General features: G+C 41.7%; 1 protein-coding gene across 1 annotated transcript; it reads right to left on the bottom strand.

Annotated features, from left to right (window-relative positions):
- Positions 1–1,023: 1,023 nt before the first annotated feature.
- ABI3 (ABI family member 3) lies at positions 1,024–20,199 on the bottom strand. The gene is made up of 8 exons (XM_007428915.4): positions 19,897–20,199; positions 17,821–17,988; positions 13,486–13,662; positions 6,396–6,481; positions 3,903–3,989; positions 2,913–3,091; positions 2,469–2,603; positions 1,024–1,919 (listed from the first exon to the last, which is right to left on the bottom strand). Exons 1-8 carry the CDS (start codon positions 20,011–20,013, stop codon positions 1,756–1,758), a joined length of 1,113 nt encoding a protein of 370 aa, XP_007428977.1. The 5' UTR covers positions 20,014–20,199; the 3' UTR covers positions 1,024–1,755.
- Positions 20,200–20,750: the final 551 nt, after the last annotated feature.

Raw genomic sequence — 20,750 nt, 5'->3', positions numbered from 1 at the left:
TCTTAAGGAAAAATAAAGGGAATTAAAAGGTGGAGAAAAGTTGGCATTTTGAGGGTGCACATAACTACTTATCACATCAAGCCAGGATAGATGCTGGAGTGTTAATAAAATGGGGTGCGATATTCAGACTGAGACTTGGTTTAGGGCAATGTTGTCCAAACTTGGCCACTTTAAGATGAGTGGCTGGCTGGGGAATTCTGGGAGTTGAAGCCCACTCATCTTAAAGTGGCCAAGTTTGGACAACACTGGTTTAGGGGGAGAGAGAGAAATGTCTCTGTTGGCCATCAGGTGCAGCTCTGGTGGAGCTCTCCAGAGTTTGTTGAGACAAACATTCCTGATGGCTGAATGGGAGACAGATGTATCTACACAGTGAAGCACCCTCCTTGGAGAAATGAGTCACATAATTCCAGTGGGAACAAATGGGTGTTTGAAGCTCCCTCTGTTAAGTCATAGAGTGGGAAACCATTTTGTTTCTCCTCAGTCACAAGTCAGGAAGTGCTTTATAGTAAGTCAAGATCACATCACTCTCCTGATGTTCTACACATTTCCCAGCATATAAAGCAACATTTCTTACAAGAAGAATAAAAAAAAGGAGCCAATGGCAGAAGGATAACGTGCTGGTGGTGTGACTTGGTGGGGTTGGGAGGTTTGGGGAACTATCTGAAGCTCAGTAAACGTCATACTCCACTTTTTGTCTGTCTTAACAGCAAATGACAGTGCTTGCCTGGCCTCACCCAGACTAAGCCAGGTTGGGCTTGCTTAACCCTTGGATGGGAAACTACCAGCTCTAGGCTATCTTGGGAAGTCAAAAGACATTTCAGAAGGCAGCGGAGGCCATCCCCTTCCATATTGCTGCCGAGAAATCTCCATAGCTATATCTACAAAGTTATCAGGAGTTGCACTCAACCCAGAGAATTCAATTTTACCTTTTATTTATTTTCTGACTGCCCCCCCACACCTGAAAAACTGCAGGAAATCATGCTGCCATTTCTCAATTGTTTGCTGTTGAAATAGGCGATACAATTTTGGGGTGCAAATAGGATGTTGGCAGGTGGGCCATCGGCTGCTGCTATGGGGTTAAACTACAGAATACCGCCACCTGCTGGCAGATTGAAAAAGCACACACAACCTCCTTCAGTACAGTATATAGCTTGCTTATTTGTTTATTTAGAAAATGTATATGGCTGCCCACAACCTCCTTCAGTGGTTTATTTATTTATTTATTTATTTAGAAAATGTATATGGCTGCCCAACTCTCACACAGTGACTCCGGGTGGCTTACAAAGTAGAATCCCCAATACAGAAACCCATCAACACCCACCCCCTGCGGCAGGATGTTTCTATAGTAGAAAGTTTGTTGCTGGATTCATTCATTCATTTGTGATATTTATCAAACATGGGCTTCTGGCAAGGCAGACCCCATCAGCCTAGGCAATCACTGTTTCTGTAAGGATGGAAGTTAGCACTGAGGGGCTCCTAATTAGCTGCTAGGCAAGCTTTTAGGCTCTGTGGAGCATTGCTGAGCAAGAGGAACCATAAATCCTATGTTTACATTGCAATGGATTTAGGGAAGCTTCCATTGTACTCTTGACACCTCCCCTTCACTAGCTTGACTTTAGCCTAACTTAAGTAAGTCAGGGAAATATTGATGTCCCAGCAACTTAAACCAGGACATGCAAAGAGGTTCTCCATACCCTCCTCAAAGCTTTGGCTGAGTTAAAGTTCTGTCTTCTTTCCTCTTCCATTCTGCCTCATTCAGTGCAAAGGTTCAGCGTAGTTCCCTGGGAACAATCCCTCCGCATCACTTGTCACACCCTCATACCAGCCATTTGAGTGTTTCCGTGTCACATAAATAACAGCCCCTTCTGTAAATGAGAGTTCATCCTCCTTCTGCTGAACGTAAGGATAGACAGTCACAACTGAAAACAAGAGAAGGGAAAAATAGAGCCAGATAATGGAACTAATAAAAAGTCAACTACCTCCATCCTTGAGGTGACCCGAGGGATGGTAGAGAGAGAGAATGCAAGGGAGGGGGTGCAATCAAGTAGATATACACTTATACCATTCGCTGCCAGAGCCAGCCAAGTCCATTGAGGCAAACAGGATAGAACAGCATAGACTGGCTGCTATTAAAAATGCCAGGATGGAAAAGATTGCTTATTTAATTAATATGGGAGATAGTCCAGAAGATCTCTTCCCTGAGCTTCATTGGAGTTAATAGGAGTTTTGAGAAAGCATCATTTCATTCTCAGCTGATGAGCTGAGAAGTATCTTTTAATGTGTAGATTGGGTTTTGTCCTGTGTGCTCCATAATGAACCATTACTGGCAGGGGATAATGTGTCATGGCAACAGAAATGCCTTCCAGGTGTCTTTGGTGTCTTGGCATTTCAACATCTAGGGCTAGGAGGTAGAAATCAAACAGAGCTGAGACAGCTTTCAGCAGTTCTCACATTTTTTACTAAGGTACCTTTCTCCAGATAGGTGTCTGGTGCCCATGGCAATTTCTCTGGGGGTGGTGGAGGTGGCAGAAGGGGAGGCTTCCGCTGACCACAATTAGAGATGTCCAGGGATGGTGGTAGAAGACAAGATGGAAAACCAAGATCTGCAAACAAATATGGTGGCTGCTTCACAAACAAGCAAATCAACTGTCTCATTTGCTTGCTGTTCTGCAGTTGAACATTTATACCAAGCCATGGTTTGCTAAATAAACGATTGGGTTCACATAAGTCAATCAAACAAATCATTTTATAGCCTGATGTAATTTATGAATGCAGTCACTATCTGCTAGCCATACCATTCCCAAGAACACTGGATACCACTCGCTTGCTAAGTGAAGTTTACTGATGGGTTATATATGCCAACCCATTAACACCTTGAGACACATTTTCTTAGTGCTGTGAAAAGCTCTTACCTGGCTCAGGATAAGGCAGAGGAGGAACATCATCCGCTTGAACAGGAGGAGGTGGCAAAAAATCTGTTTCAGGAGGTAGAAGAAAATCATCTGCTTCTGGTGGTGGTGGTGGTGGTGGTGGTGGATCTGATTCAGAAAGTACTTTCATACTTGTGCTGTTCAAAGCTTCTGGGAGACTGCTGTGACATTTAAATAAGGAAAAGTTTCAGATGAACGTTTGGTGAAAAAGCAGGGGAAGAGGAGGAAAAGTAGCCATTTCTGAATGCCCCTTGTGTTAAAATAACAGACTGTAAATCTGGAATGGGATAGCTTCAGCTCCCATAATTCATCATCATTGGCTGTGCTATCTCAGCTGATGAGAACTGGAATCCAACAACATCTAGAAGGACATATTTTGCCCATCTCTGCTGTACATAGAAAAGCACCATACAGGAAACAGTCCAAGCTAGCACATGCCCTCCTATTCTTGCTTAGTGATGCTTTGTTTTTTCCTGCGAGCAATTTGTTACATAAAGGGAAGCATTTAAGGACTATAGTCTTGTCTACAGATCAAAGTAGATAGATTTCTATTCATTTAATAAAGGCAGAGATAATAGTTTCTGTATAGCACTCCTAAATTGTAATAAAGGCACAATTTAGAAGTGTTATACAGAAACTATTATCTCTCATCTATCTATATCTATATCTATATCTACATCTATATCTATATCTATCATCACCATAATGGGGAATTTGGGAAGTGCTCCAAAATAATGAAATGACAATTGTTCTCATGTGTGGTGCAAAGCTTATCACATGCTTCAGAACAATTCTTTGCTTTTTTCAATATGGAATAACAAAAGATCTTTGACTCTACAAGTTGTCTTAAAGTTCCTGTAACACAAAACCTTACTTTTCAGTTATGTGTAATCACTTTAATAGTAATCACTTTCCCCCTGAGGTTGTTCTTTACATCTCTACTCTGCGCTTGGGGGGTCTTACAAAAGGTACCTCATGGATGGCAAAGATGAAGCTGATGAGAGTTGGCTTTCTGGGATGAATGGTGGCTGTATTGCTTCCAGGACCCAGTGGTTTCTTCTAAAATAAAAGAAAAAAGTAATGTCTGGATTTTCTACACTTACATCAGTGCAACTTTCTCTTAAGAATTGCTTCTCAAAAAGTCTTATTTTAAACAGAAGCTTTAAAGGCTGTTAAAATGATAGTTCCATGTATTAATACCCTAACTGTACAAATTCCAGCCCCCAAAAGCTTTTTTTCTCATTTCTGACATCATCATCACCACCACATCCCATGTGACTTTTCGAGGCCACTTTTTAAAGCATCTCTTCCCCTTTGTCATTTGCAAAAAACTCTTCTCTGCCAGAACCCAAAGACCTGAGAATTCTTGCATTTTGACTGAGTGGTTCATATAACAGAAACAGATGACTCATTTAATAGCCACAGGCAACCACATCAATTCATTCCACTGTCAGAATGAACAACAGAAGCTCTGGCGGTGCCCAGTAGATCATTTTATTATCACGTAAGCTTTCACGGATCACAGTCCACCATTCCATTGACAGCCAGTCTTTCCATGGAATGCTAGATGAGAGATCCCAGGCAGTGAGGAAGACTTTAATGGATCCTGCATCGAGCACTTGACTAGATGACCTCTGAGGTCCTTTCCAACTCTGTGATACTATGATATTATAAAACAGAGTTGCTCAACCTCGGGAGCTTTAAGACGCATGGACTTCAATTCCCAGAATTCCCTAGCCAGCCATGCTGGCTGGGGAATTTTGGGAGTTGAAGTCCACACATCTTAAAGTTCCTGAGGGTGAGAAACACTGTTATAGACAATTCACTGTCTCTAACCTCCCCATTACAGTATACATCTTTCCTTCCCCACCTTCAGTAATGGCTTGCTCAAATCTGTGCTCCATGCATATGATGAAGCAGACCATGATCCTTAAAAACTTATGCGATAGTATATTGTTTAATCTTTGCGATGCAGGAACAACATCCTTCATTGTGTGTGATGTCTGTCACCAGGATGTCATCACAGTTTCTACTGGATGCCTGTGGTTGCAGCACACTGTAACCCACCGATCAGGGCTCCTGTCAATCACATTATTTGCACAATTACATAGCGATGTGTGCCCCACTCGGGTGGTTGCCAGATACACATAGCAGCGAACTACAAGCTGCAGAAGGCTGCGTCTTAGACGAAGGATTTCTTCCTTTTCCAAGGCACTGAGAAGGAAAAGAAGAAGGCCTCTTCTATGAAGCCAGAGCCAACTGCACTTTTTATTAGGATAGTGCAAATCTTCAGGTTCATAGCATTGTACTGAAACAATAAAGTTCCATGCACTATTATAGTAAGCAAAAGCTTAACTAGGCACAACATGAAAGTTCTGTACTTAAAACCAAAAACCACTTACAACATATAATATCTGCTTAGACATCACTATTCTTAAATAAAGTTTTAATTGTGTATGAACAACTAGTCCTCTGAGTAAACAACAGAAGAATAAGAATATCACACCCACCCATCCCCCTGCCTGAGAGACTGGCTACCAGGAAAGGGGCTGATAAGAGAGAATATAACATCAGTATTTCTAACCTTATCATTTTGGGGAGGGGCAGCAAGATCTTAAAGTATGCTATTCTACTTTTGACTAAACATGTTTTTTTTATCCAAAGCATCACTTGACCTGTTGATGCCTATTAAGCATAATTTAAATTATCTTTAAAGTAGTGCCTAATTAATTTTCAAACTACTTTAAATGATTAATCTGAACTATAAGTGGATTAAACTATATAATTCTAATTGAAATAATTTATATATGCTTTGAACTGGTGGGGATAGCAATGTAGCCCAGTCTTTTAAGAAATAGTCTTGACTCTGTCAACAGTGCAGCTGTTCATCAATAAAGAAGATAAGGCACACATTTACATTATATTTGTACATGTTCTCATTTATGTACAGATTTTGAAGGATTTAATTTATATAATTTATAATAATATATTATATTATTATAATTATATTTATATAATTTATATTATATAATTTATAATATAATTTATAATTTAGAATAATTTAGACAGCAATGTAGCTACCCATCTTAGAGGAGTCTGTCCAGATGTTTATCTGCTGGAGACTTCTGCAGCAAGGGTTGAAAATTGTAAGATGGCAGATGGAGCAGCATGATACAAGTCCTGCCCCTGTCACCCACGTGTTCAAAAGGGGCAGGGCTTGCATCATCTTGCTGATGTTAACATCTCCTTGCAGATGTTGCTGGGATCTGCAGAGTTGCTCGCTTCAGATTCCCCTGACTGCTCCCCTTATACTGCTTTGTCTTTAAACTGGATATTATAATTTTTTAAATAGAACACATCCTCAAATAGATGATTGTCCTCTGCAAGTAGGATAGGTGGTCACAGTAGCCCTAACACAGTGGTGGTTTCTTTGCTTGCTCCTGCTATTAACTGATCCATTCTCACCCAAGGTTTCCAGATGACTGCCCAGCCAAGGATTTGATTGATCGCCGGGACAGGGTCCCCGTTCTGGCCAGCTGTGCGCTTTGACCCTAAAGAGAGAGATTAGAAGTACAAGATGAAAAGTCTGCAAGAACAAGTCAGCGCAGCACACAGTCATCTTCCAAAGCAATAGCTGTTTTATCACATAAATTGTGCTCTCCCTCTTTTTGCCAAGAGCTTGCCAAGGGATCCTGCATTTCAGAAACAAATGGCAAATGCAACGTTTTCAGAATTTCTAGACAGAACCACTGATAGTGCTGAACTGCCAGGAAGCAATTAGAAAGCTGCAGATCCTCTGTAAGGTATTGTTAAGAGCCAGGAAGCATTTGGGACTATTAAGATGGGGCTCTTATGTTCATAGAATGTTTGCATGAAGATTCCCCACCACCTCCATCCCCACCAATCATCCCAGAATTTCAGTGCAAGCGGGAAAGCAGCTTTCAAAACATCATTGGGAGAAGAAGGCGCCAGAGGAAGAGAGACCTTCCTCATCAATAAATTTCTGAAGGAATGTTTTTGTAGGGTCCAGTACTGTACTCTGCTTTATTTACTAATATACAAGTGCAGGCTTTTCTCCAAGATACCAGATCCTCAATCTCTCCTCAGATTCTGCGTCTGAGAGATCTGCATCCAAGTGATGTCCCTGCTCTTCAATGCAGAAGTCTTTTCCATAAATTATTTTTGTCCCAATACCTTCCATCTCACTTGCATCCACATTCCTCAGCTTTTCCCCATGGGGAAATGCTCCGTTAATATGCAAAAGGCAAAGAAGACTGGCCATAAGATCTCTCTGAACATAAGCTCCCATTGGGAGTATTGCTGTTGTCAATGAGTGGATGTGCCACGGTTAAGTCTGGGGGAGATGGGCGGCATATAAATTTAATAAATAAATAAGTACAAAGTGGGGACACAGCCTCATTTATGGGCACCACCCTCACCTCTCTGTTCTGCTGCTTTCCTATTGGTTACATGTGGAGCACAAATGGCCTTTTGAAATTCCCTACCCAGTTCGTAGGCAGAGAAATTGGATGGATGATTTCTCTGAACTTGCCCAGGGAGGGAGAAATCCTCCAAACATTTCTCAAATTCCCCCATAGTGCTGAGACAAGGGCAGGGGAAGCCTCCCTTCAAGATGTCTTTCCCTCGGATAGCAAGCCAATAGACTGAAAACCACTGGAGAGCTGAATGCACAATGAATCCGAAAATTCACACACCCATTAACTAAATATACCCAAGACTAACATGCTGCACTCATAAGAATTCTCTGAATTCTCCCCACTCCTTTGAAAAAAATACTAAAACAAATTCCCTTTCACTAACTCGAATGAGAAGTGGTAGGACAAAAAAAAAAAAAAACCAGAACAATTTCTCTGCCCAGCACTATTTTTTTAAGGAGAAGTTTTAAATATTTATTATCATTCGCTGTCCCCTACTCCCCCCCCCCGCCCCCAGCTTCCCTGTGCCTGGTAAATAGGGTTGTACAAAGCTTTGAAATGGTTGGATCAAATCACCCCATTGAATTAAATTTGCAATTCTAAGCAGCTCTGAGGTGGCAAATCAAACCAATTGGCTTCCAGCACTTTGCAGACTTTCGACACACATCATAGAGCTGATGGCTTTTGTATTGCTTCTGGGGTTATTACGGTCAATATGCAATTGTGCGAGTTTACTTCCATATATGGAGGATGCTGGGAGGAACAGCTGAACAGTGTGAAGCAGTCTAGGGTAGAGAAAGCCAGCAGCAAATAAGATGTGTCACCTCATTAGACTCAGTGACGGGTATTTTTGCGGTGGTGAGGCTAACATTGCTTTCGGCCTCATTTGTTTTCTCAGCTCTCAAGTCCTAAGTCTGCTTTTTCTTGCCTGCAATGTCCTGATCTTGACAACACACATCAAAATTCAACTCGGCTCTCAACACTTACCATATTGTCTCAAGACTCATTGTCCAGTACACACATTTAAGTCACATCTTAGGTTTAAATTTTGAATGACTAAGTATACACATCTCAACAATGAGAGGACAGGTGCCAAGCTGGCACGTAAAGGCCTAAATGTTTACTGTTTTTAAGGCCAAAGAGTGGCAAGCCTACGAATGCCAGTTTTTGTGTGCCAGCCACTTTCTCCCTGGCTGCCCATTTCTGTGGCATTTTCTCTTACTGTGCCAGCCTGCTTTTGCTGCCTCTGCTAAGATAGAGCAATGCCAGCAAGCCACACAACCAAGTCAGACCTACAATGAGGGCTCCTTTCCAGGAGGGGCCAAGCTGGCCCCCCTGCTATGCCAACTTTCTTGGCACTTCACAAAATCCAATGGAGTGTGGTAGCAAAGCTATTCCAAGGGCAAGTCAGTGATCATACTCCAGTGTTAACCAAACCTGGCACTCCAGAAAAGTAATTGGAAATGTAAGAGTTTACTTTTTAAACAGTTGTGAAAGTCTTTTATTTAGTAGAACAGTTTCTGCATTAGCTTAGCACAACTTAGGGCTCATCCAGACTGCTAGTTTAGTGTTCTTTCTTCCCATCCTTGAGTCAGCAAAAAATTGCACTGATATCAGTTGTGTTGTCCTCATGGATGAGGTTTACTACCCTTCAGTAAGGAAACTGGGCAGTTCTGCTGTCTGTACGTTTTTTAAAGCAGAACAGCTTCAGGGCCAGGATTGGTGAACTCCTTGTAGTCCTTTCTCCTCCCACCCAGCATCGCTTACTGGTAGGAAAAAAACACCACCCATCACTCTACAGAACATATGGCAGGAAGGGTGGAATTTGGGGAATTTCAGCTACTTCTTCCAGAGCAAGCAGTCAATTCCTGCCCCCCCCCCGCATTTTTTTTCATTTACTTTGAAATACTGTAGCTTCAAGTGCTTGTTGATCCCTCTGTTTGGATCCAAGACCATTATTTACTTTTACTTCTGAAATATTCTAACCAAGCCTCCACTGAGACAACAGTAAGCGTGACCCCCCCCCTTAAAAAAGTTAGCTTTGACTGGCATTGATTTCATTAGCAAGGATCGTTTTTGTTTCTCTGCATCATTTCCCTCCTGCTTCCCCTTTCATTTCTTTCTGAGAAAATTCATCTGACCACAGCGGATAAAACTCTGATTTCCCCCTCTTCCTCAGGCGCATCTTTCTTCACACTATGTTAGAACCCTTGCGCTTTCTTTAAGATTTAATTAGTCTACCAAATGAACATGAACATTAATTACATTGCAAGTGAGACTTGTATTAAACCAGTGTTTCTCAACCTTCGTGACTTTAAGATATGTGGACTTCAACTCCCAGGATTCCCCAACAAGCACACAGAATTCTGGGAGTTAAAGTCCACATATCTTAAAGTTGCTAAGGCTGAGAAACACAGTACTGAACCATTCAAAGGAACAAGGGCAGTTAGTATGTGAGAGAAAATATGTTCAAACTAAGGAAAGTATTACAAATAATAAGCAATCCAAGTCCAACCCAAGGAAAAAATGCTATGCCACTCACTTAAACACCCCGCCTATACCAGCTGGGGGAAAACAATCCAAGAAGATTTTTTGTTCTGTTCAAATTAAAAATAACCCCACTGCTGGGAGGATGTTCCCGAGGCATGGAAAGAAGCCCCCTTGACCTCTTTTTCACAACAATATCATTTTTGGGAATCCATTTTTCATGGGTATATCAATAGTTGTTTTGTGGTGCAGATCACTCAGGTGGCTGGAATTACTATCGGGGGGCACAGGAAAATTGCCTGTGGAAGCAGGTATGGGGTTCTTTCTCAGGCCAAGTTACAATGGCCATAGAGATGCCGTGTCCAGTGACTGAATGAGGGGTAGGGGCAGAAGATTTACCCGGCCAAGAGGAGTTGAGCCAATCACTGACTATGTCATTCCCAGACTCATCATGGAGGTATTCTAGAGTCTCCATGTGGCCAGTTATGTTTTGGGAGAAGAAAGAATATGCCACTTCCACACTGGAAGCTCCAGAGGTAACTCTAGGTCATCTGGGGATAAGATGAAGGCAACATCATGTGAACATGTCTCTTAAGAACTAGTTAGCAAGAGGTCCTCAAGCTGTAGTAAGTAAGATGAGAGGACAAGCCTTTAGTTGCTTTATGGGCAATTTGGATGATGAGTGCTGCTCACCCCTGCTATCTCTCAAAGCCATCCAAGTCAAACTGGTTTGCTCTCAGACCTTGAACTGCAAATTCAAATAGCATCATGCCCTGTTTGAACCTCAAGTCTCTGATTCAAATTGAATCAAGGCTGTTTGCACCAGCCTGCTAGTAAATGGTATGATTTATAAATGTCATAAATAAAATAAATATCGCTTTCCTATTTGAAAGTATCATGGGGTTTGCTAAAATGTAGTTCTCTGCCTTTCTGAAATTAGCTCCAATTAATGCAAATGTACAAGCACTGCTTAACTGTGTGAATATGACAAGGGGAATGTAGCCTGTTTTGCTTGTCATAGAAGTTGGCATTATCTGCTGAACCACTGACATGGTTGCACCGGCTTTGATGGTCCTTTCCATCTTTCCAGCTTAGTGATGTGCAACTATAGTGACATATAGCTGCCTTTTTGTCAAACTGAATCATGTCTTTGCCCAGCTGCTCTGCTTGCGGCATTGAAGCTGCTTGTCAGCAAAGGCTAGCTAATATGCCACAAGCCCCCTTCAGTAGAAGCAGACTTTCAAGTGATGAGAACACTACTGGGAAATGAGAGAGCAGCGTGGGAAGCAAAGGGTTGCAGCGTACTTCCTCTCTGTTCGAAACAGCTTCGTCTCATCAGTTTCAGACACATGTGGTTTCAAGATCAGTCTCAATGCCTGGCCCCAGTTCCCAGCGCAGCCCCACTATTTTTCTTTAAGGTAGTTTGCAAAATGGGGAGGAAGAAAGGACAGCTTATATTTTAACTTGGGTGCCTATTCGGGCCGCAACCTGATTTATATGTGCCTGATTTAGAATTGTACTCCTACTTGTGGAGGGGAGGAAAGAGAAGAAATGTTTGAGATATATAGAAACATGTAGGGAGGATTCATTGCTTTTGAAGGGTCAATCATAATCTTCAAAATTTCATGGCTGAAATTTGCCTCTTGCTCCTTATTTCAAGAAATCATTACTTATTGATAATCCTGTATGGACATCTTAAACAGTAACAAAGCTGGTGTAAACTCCTATGACAATAAAACATTTTTAGAACCTCTTCCATAGCAAGATCATCCAACAAATTTCCAACAGCACCCTTAGATACCACCTATTGTATTTTGCCTCCATTTTAACTTATTTCATTTGCATTTCTACCAGGAGCTCATAGAGTGCTCTGTTTCAACAATTGGTGGGGATCCTCTCAGCCCTTTTTACCCATGGAAGTTTCTGCAAATGTAGGCAGGCCTCTAGAAACGAATGGCCTCCTGAAAGTACAACCGCTCTCCACAAAGAACATATCTAGCATTAGCAGTGTTTTGTACTTTTCTTTATATTTGATGGAAGAGGCAGCATGGGGCCCATGGATACCAAGGCACCTGCAAGTATATTCCTGGGTGCCTACCAGGCTTCCTCTCTCACGACCTCATTTTATAGCAAACTATCATCATTTTATTTTCCAAAAATGCTTTTGGGCTTCACAGGAGCCCCAAAGGCCTTCTTCAAAAAAAAATAATAGTGGGTGGCTGCAGACACATGGTGTGTTTCGAAGTGTGTCCACCTGCCAAGGTAAAAGATAAATATAAACTAGGGTGGTAGGAATGTTTGATAGGGGGAATTGGTGAGGGATCACTTCATCAAGTTCTTTTTCTTGTAAATTGATGTTTTTTAATTGGCCATGCCCATCACAGCAGCCATTTTGAAGGGGGATGTCTACCAATGGCAGCCATTTTGTGCCAGCATCCATGACATGGATTCAAATTCTCTATGTATTGAGTGTCCCAATAAGTTGCCTAGCCCTGTTCTAAATTCTTATGCTTTTCCTTATTATGCCTGGTTTTTTTCTCTCTCTCTTGTGTTGCTTTCATTGAAGGAGGAAGAGAATAATGGTTTAATAGCTCATATGTTTTTCCATAGAGGAAGTGCTTGGAGACACACTGTCTGTTGTTGACTTTTTATGTCTATGTAAGTCATCAAATCCTTGGGTAGGGAAATAATCTCCTTCTTTTCAAGAGCAAAGCCATCCATGCTGCACCACGTGGGTCAGCACACCCAAATTTATTAATAAAAAGGCCTATTTACACGATGCCTTATTTCTGCTGATGCTCAACAGTCCTGATGCTAAATCAGGCATAGATCTGATATTCCAAGTCCTCTTCTGTGTAGAATTGCCAGGTGTCAACTTATTTTCTTCAATATATTGAAAATATTGATGGCCACATTTATGTTCTCTCCACATTTTCTGACAGGAAATGACACGAAATTGGAGAACGGAGATCTGTGATGTGCAGCTTGGTGGGGTCGGGGAAGCAGTTTGCCTTCTCAAGATCAAGGGCTATTATTCTTCCCATTTAAAGGACTCAGAAAGTAAGGTTGACAGAAACCAATATTTTGCTGGAATACAATCCATAAAAGTCTTGCACGGCAAACCGTGCTTAGCACTGGCAAATGCAGCCTTAAGGGAAAGACAGAATGACCCCCAAGTGAATTTGTAAAAAGGACTGTGGAAAAATGTGTTAGGATGGGAATCCTCCCAGTGAGGTGCCAGACTGGCTGGGTCACAATCCTTCTAAGACAGTGTTTTTCAAACTTGGCAACTTTAAGATGTGTGGACTTCTTAAAGTTGCCAAGTTTGAAAGATCCTGCTTTAAGACATAATGTGGTTTGATTGCTTTAGCTTTGCATCATGTGTGAATGTAGCCACCATGGACTGTAAACCATTTTATCAATTTTCATGGCTCAGTAGCCCAAGGTAAGAGTGTAACTTTCAAAGCTGTTGGACTACAACTCCCATAATCTTTTGCCACTGGCTACACTTGTTAGGGCCCATAGGAACTGAAGTCCCCAAATTTGGGAATCACTACTATAGGTTGCCTTCCTTTAGCAGAGGAGAGGACTAAAGCATCTCTTTTTTGAATTGGAGAGTGTCCCATTCTCACCTTGATCCCATGGCCAATGTCATCCAAACTGCTGAAGTCCAGTGGTTTCCTGTAATAGGGCTGCAAAGGCTCCAGGTTCTTTGGGTAGATGATTTTCTGACAGAGAGGAAAGGTCTTGCAAATGGTCAGCGTCCCAATTTCACGGCGGGATACTTTCTCCTTATGCATTTCTACCACCTGCAGCAGAAAGACATCATGAGAAAGGAGAGCCTTGTCTGGCAAGACACAATGGGAAGCTGGGGCAGGAACCATCAGCAGCTGATTTCCCAAGAGGGTTAATATGAAGCACAAATCAACAGAGCTGGCTCGGCTGTAAAGGGTAGAACATCATTAGATCAGCTGGATTCACTGTTAGATTGGCTCTTCCTCTTTCAGGACTTCTTCCTCTCACAAATAGTGAACTCATTTGGCAAGGTTGAATGCAGAAATATGCAATATGGACTGACTGGGGAGAACCCCAAGGTCTGCAAAAATTCTACAACAAAATAAAATTCAGCTTCCCCCAACACCTCCTCACCCCCCAGATTCCAAATGATATCTGTGCACTTCAACACAGCCCATAACGCTCCACAGATGCCCCATGTTGGCTGATCACAACTTTAGAGTAAACGGTAAACATCAACATGTCAGCTATTCCATCTTTTCATTCTTCAATAATATTTTTTTGGAAAAAAAGGTCAGAGCCAGTGGTAGAAAGGTTTACAACCGGAGGCTGAGTTATAACCTATTTGGCTTGCTGTGAAATCCATGAGCAAGGCAAAATCACTTCAAGAGCAGCAGCCAGAGAATGGGTACTTTGCTTGATTCCCTCCCATTCCTTTTTCCTTTCCTGCTGCCAGGTCAGCCTCCCCATCCTGCTGTCTTCCGGTTGTATTAAGGTTCTCAGAACACCCGTCTGACTGGGAATTCTGGGGATTGCAGTCCCGTCACTTTCTTGAAAGTCTCCCATTTGGGAAGGCATGCTGGAGGATCCAGTGTTTTGTTTAAATTTCAGAGGAGCACATAGAAAAATGCTAATAATATTACAAATTATAAGCAATATTAAGAGCCAGTTTTATGTAATAAAACCAGGAGACCATGAGTTCTAGTCCTGCCTTAGGCACAAAGCCAGGTGGGTGACCTTGGGCCAGTCACTCTAGGAAGCAGGCAATGGCAAACCACTTCTGAAATCTTGCCAAGAAAACTGCAGAGGCTAGTTCAGGCAGTTGCCAGGAGTCAGCACTGACTTGAAGACACAAAAAGAAAAAGAAAAAAAACCAATATTAGGCAGGGGATCTGGCCAAAAAACCATGTTCTGATGCCACTGAAGAGCAGTGCTTAATAAATTACCAACTGGATATACAACCTTTACCAGAGTGAAAAGCTGTACTTAGAGATCTCACCAAAATAATTGGAATTACTGCACTGGATAATGATGGGCTTTGTGGACTCAGAGGATGTGGGCATGTTAGAAATGACTCAGAAGGAGTCTATTAATGGAGACAGGTCCATTAATAAATGATAGGGGGGTGGATGCTCGACCATTTTCAGGGCAAAAGCTGCACTTGGGCTTTTGGGAGGCAGGGCAAACAAATGCAGCACGCAGAGCCAGCACAAAGACTGTGACTGGTTTAATTTACATTAACATTAATAAAACGTAGTTCATGTGATTACTTGCCCTGAATTTAATTATCCCCCCCCCCTTCATATTACATATTTCAGTTCAATAAAAACATTTTGAGGGTTGCTGAGATCTCCACTCAATACTTAGGGGAGGCAGAGGTTGGCCATCTCAGTGCTAGCCAACCCTGATGGATCCTCTAGTCCTGCTGCTTATAAAGATGCTATACAAAAAGGAATATTGGCCTGTTTCTGATCCAGCAAAACATTCCTTAAGTTTCTAAGCAAGGATGTATATTCATGATCATGTTGAGATCATGAATGTGAGTTATTGCTGTGAAAAATTTAAATGAGAGAATTCTAGTAATAACAAAACAGGATTATAGCACCTAAGACTGATGTCTGGCCATTATATCATGATTTGAGGCTAAATGGTAATGAGACTGCAAGGAACCAAGGAAATTGGGAAGCAGTTATTGTTCAGTGAGAACATCCTAGGTGCTGTTCTAAGTATCTCCAGGTAAGGCAGAGAGAATTGGAGCCCTCTAGACAGTGACTCAAGTATATCCACACATTACAACAACCATTATGCCATTTGCTTGATTAAGTATGTTGTGTGAACCTCATCATTATTGTTTGTAACTAATGGCTTACGGCTTGATGTGTTATGCAAAAAGTGGTTTAAAAGCATGGTTCAGTGCAATATGTGAATCCAGCTATTGTAGCTAGCCAATGCAAACAATACTGTGAAAGATGGACCAGGTCTCATTTGGTAGTAAGAAACCTCTCTTCAGCTGTTTAAATTGATTTGAACCAGAGATGACTGGTTCATAGTTCCTTTCCTCCTACCAGCTTCCCCTCTCACTGATAAAAAAAATCCTAGATTTGTTCTATTGATCCACACCATATTATTTGGCCAGCACTAATGATAGTGTTGGGCATGGTTCTGCTTGAAATACCATCTGAATTAGAAAGTGAAGTTTCAGGCTGGAAAGGAAGGATGAGATTCCAGGCTAGGCTGAACCTCAGCCTTGATTTTTCAATATTTCACTTTTTTCTTATCTGCTGAATTGAAAGAAAACATTTTTTGCTGCCAAGACCACCACTCAGGTGCACAATCCTCCGATTATGAGGACCATATCTGAGAGAAACAATATAAGATTAGAAGAGTCAAAAGCCAGTGTCCTAATGCTACATGGGCAGGAATTTATTCTACTAACTTCTTTTTTCTTTTTGTCCATGAGAGACCTGCAGACGCAGAAGAAAATCATACCTGATTTATGCACAATTTTTGCAGAGCAAATTTTGGGATCCAGCATGAACAAGATCAAACTCCACAGTTTGGTCCTTGAAGCTATTCTCCCCCAACACATGCACACACACAGACACACACACAAATATGCCCACACCTCCCTTGGTTATATAAAAGTATAAGTGTTTTGGAAATATAAAGCAAGTAAAATAGTACAGATGATTAATCCGTTCCACTTATGCTTCCTGATCACATGTGTCTGGTTTTATTTTGTTTTTGTTCTTACTCTTAGGAAACAGGAAAACCATCAGGCAAGTCTCCAGTCTTTCTCCAGTAACAGGAAGAGGGATCTGATATCTGCTGGGAACAGGCATACATCTCCACATACTTTCAGTAAGAAGAGAAGGGAGAAGGAGAGAAAGGAATCCTTTGGTTCAAGAAAGTTTAGAATCCAAGGATGTGTCTGCTCTGTGGGCCTACCAGTGACTCAGAGAGCAAGGAAATTCCCTGAAAAAGGTTGCCGATGCAGCTTCTGCACTCCATATATTCCCCAACTTCCCACCTCTCCAGATGTAATAGCCATACCTCTTACGATCCCCCAGTCATCAAGGCTGAGGATGATGGGGTTGTAGTCTAACACATTTGGAGGGGCACTATATAAGGGAAGATTTTATTTAATTTAATCAATTTATTTGATTACTTTATTGGCCTCCTTAGGCCAAAGCAGGTTTAGGCACATAGCATAAACAATATAATAGAAAATAGATGAAAAATAAATCCAACAGAAAACGATCCAACAATAGAAAACAGACCACTTATGCTGGGCAAATAACCATAACATTATATGGCATGCAAACAAATATCACAAGAGGGATCACAAAATAACCTGCCCAGGGCCTGTTGAAAACATGTTAATCTTACAGTTGCTTCTCTGTCATCTGCATTACATATGACTTGATGCACTACATGTGACTTGAGGATATATGTTAAACATTCATGCTTAACATGTATACAACATCCATGTGTAATATGTAAGGATTCAACCTGTTTTCTTGCTAGGATAACTTTTGCTTGCTATCTTGGCAAGCTTGTTAGGCAGGTATGTGGATGGGAAAGATGAGAATGCTGAAGATACCAGACTGAAGATACCAGACTGAACTTGGAAGATACCAGACTGGGGAAGTTGGGTTTGTCTAGCAGCTTGTCAAGGCCTCCAGCTGCAGTGTTCCCCAACAATGCCACCAAAGATACTTACAAAAAAAGAGATGGAGGTTTACCTTGGATGCTGCAAGCTGTCTTACTAAGCTAACAGTACAGGAAGAGGTTGCAAGAGGAATCAACAGATGCATACAAGACTTGTCATGCCAATCATAGAGGCTACCAACAGGGAAAAGATTCCAGGAGTTCAAAAGGAAGACCTAATCCCAAATTGAACTTCCACATGGTGTCTTCATGGTGTCTGCTGAAGCATGTTTCTTGCTCACCTGTGCAATGGAAGAAACTTTGGCTTCCACTTGTTGGAGATGAGTGGTCTGCAAGTCAAATATTTTGAGGAAGTTGCTGGCTAGGTTATTGATTTGATAGGTCACACTGGCTAATGACTGAACTGTGAAAGTCATGGTTTCCTTGAGGGCTTTTCGTTTGTCTTGAGCCTAAAAGACAAGAAAAGGATGAGAAAGACAATTACGCAAGAAATCAGAACAACAGAAGCATATAAAGTTGAATTCCTGCTGATTACTCCTCAAGTGTGGCAGGTAACTCAGGAAGGGGGGCAGAACTTTAGCTGGATGGTCCAGGACATGTGTTATGTTAGGACATGAAAAACTAGTGAAGCTTTGTCTCCTGCCTAACCCAACCCAATGTTCTTAGATGGGCTGGAATAGGGTTCCCATAACCCCAGGCTGCAGGCCTATTGGTTATGTTGGATAGAAATGATGAGAGAGTTGTAGTCCATTTGGAAGTCATAAGGTTGGGGGAGGCTATAAACCCTAATCATCATTAGGAAGTGTTCTCACTGGTACAATACCATTCATTATTTAATGACTCCCAGTATTCAACCCACATGTATTCTCCTGTCTGTTAAACATATTAAATAGTCCTACTGCCTAGAGAAGAAAACAGTAAGTTTTTGTCCTATTCTGTGTGACAGCACTCATGAATCTGAACAGAGTTATTATTTCTCCTCCAACCAATACTTCAGAGTAGCTGGCTCACACAAACACTGAATTGAGAATTTTAAATTCTAACCTGACTTCATAAAATACAATTCTTATGTTCATATAACATGCTGTATATGTTTTCTACATTATTTGTATAAGTACAATTAAGGCTTCTTAGGGATTTGCATGATGACTTGGTTCCATAACATGTCCAACCTCCACAGAGGGGTCAAGGGTAGGGGGAATGATGAACGATGCTGATGCTGCAATGCAAATGCCTTCCCTTTCATACTTGTGTGTGACATTGCAGTGACATATGAAGGCGTGTGTCATGACATCACAACATACATTGCAATGTTTTGGCATCGTTGTGACTAGCTGTAGATGCCTATGGGATAGAGTATGGTCTTATTGCACTATATATTTAGTTACAACGTGGCCAGCGCTTGTCTTTCTTAGTATAATCATCTCTCCATCAGTTTGCAGACCTCCGGGCTTCCCATGTTTCAATTAATTCTGAAGAGAAGACATCAGGAGACAACTGCTCCCATCAATGTTACTATTGCTGCTAAGAGGAAGAGTTCAGTTCTTGAGAAATGCTTGGAGAATTTCTCTTTCCCTCCTGCTCTCACATGTAGTTTCTGTGGCTACAAACAGGTAGAGAATTTCAAAAGACCACTTATGCTCAACTCTATTTTATAGAGACCACAGAAGGTCTCCTTCTATCAGGCCAGGCCTTTGAGCTGCCTGGTTCAATATTACCTACAACACCCTTCCCCAACTTGGTATCCATTAGCTTGGGGCAGACATCCAGGAGGCATAATTTTTTAACTGAGAGAGATATGGCAATGATACAGTGATACTACCAGAAGGGGCAATACCCACATCTTTATCTAATTTTGGGGTGGAGGTAGGTCAAAGCAAAATAGATACATAAACACACACGTTTTAGTCTTTATCTTTTATTTTTAAAAAATCAAAATGTAGCATTGCTGAAATTCGTGATTTGCCACCAAATTTTGGCAGTGCAACGTTGGGTTGCAATTTTGGAGACTATATCAGTTGCAGAAAGAAGGCTGTAGACCTACAATTTTCCCACCCTTACTTTAGATGTTTCAGTTCCTCTCTCACCTCCTCCAGGCTCCCCAGTTTATATTAGCAATAGAGAGCAATGGGAGCCTCAACTCTGCATTGGCCAGTTCCCACATAGACCCAGGATGTGCTTCAGCATCTTTTGCAGTACAGATGCTACCTTACCCCTTTTCCACTGGAAGCTGCCCATGTGTTCAGCAGCCTGAGAGCCTAGCCCAGATGTTGCCCTGCCAAGCCGGGATACTCCACAGTTTCTCTCTGTGCTAGTTCAGGCAAGGCTGTCCTTATCTCTCTCCTCCTGCAACTCACCTGCTCATAGTTGCTGTCACAATAATCTGCCACTTTGAGGAGGTTGCTATAGTTCTCTTGTAGAGCACCTCTTGCAGAGGGTATGGAGTCCTGCATCAGCTGCTGCAACTCAGACATGACTCCACTTAGCTGTGCTCGATTCACCACTTCCTTCTTATAGCAGACACTGTCTCAGCAGAGAGGTTTCAAACAGGCTGGCTGGAAACTATTTTATACTTGATTTGGCTCCAGTGACAAAGCTGATCCCTCCCCTTTTGCTCACCAAGAGAATATCCTGCTGATGCCTGGAGATTTATTGCAAAATATGCCCAAGAAACGTGCCACCTTACCCATCTCTGGAGTGCAAATACCTCCATTCTATTCAGAGGTTTTGAAAATGTATTCCCTTAGTGAGAAGAAAAGTGATGAGAATGAACCGAGGAAATGTTTAGGGGAGGAGGCAGAATTGTTAAGAGAGGAAACCAGTATTTTTAGAACCATGCTTGTTTAATGATTGCACCATTGTAGGGGGAAAAGATCAGCATTACAATTTACAAGCCAAGTGGATGCCTAGCCTTGCTTCATTGGGGAAACTAGATGCTTTTGCTACCATGGCCCCGGAAACTTCACCTCTGTCCATATAATTTACAATATATCTTTCAAATTATCAATAACATCTTGGGAATAATACTGAACTCAAGGTGAAGCAAACTCAGAAAGTCCATTGTTAGCTTATTAGTATTTGGAAAGGAGCTGGCAGTTCATAGCAAGTCTTCCGTCCTTGGTTCTGTTCCCCTTGCTCTGGGTCTAGAACAGCGCTATTCACACTCTCTTGGACATTCTCCAGTTTCCCCATGCCTTTAAACACCGCAAGT

Source organism: Python bivittatus, unplaced genomic scaffold, assembly GCF_059951505.1.
Source record: "Python bivittatus isolate LINGU-HERP-01145 unplaced genomic scaffold, Pbiv_v1 ctg000410_np1212, whole genome shotgun sequence".
NCBI classification, from domain to species: domain Eukaryota; kingdom Metazoa; phylum Chordata; class Lepidosauria; order Squamata; family Pythonidae; genus Python; species Python bivittatus.
Note: the sequence above shows the minus strand (reverse complement) of the source record. Positions and strands in the feature narration are given on the sequence as shown.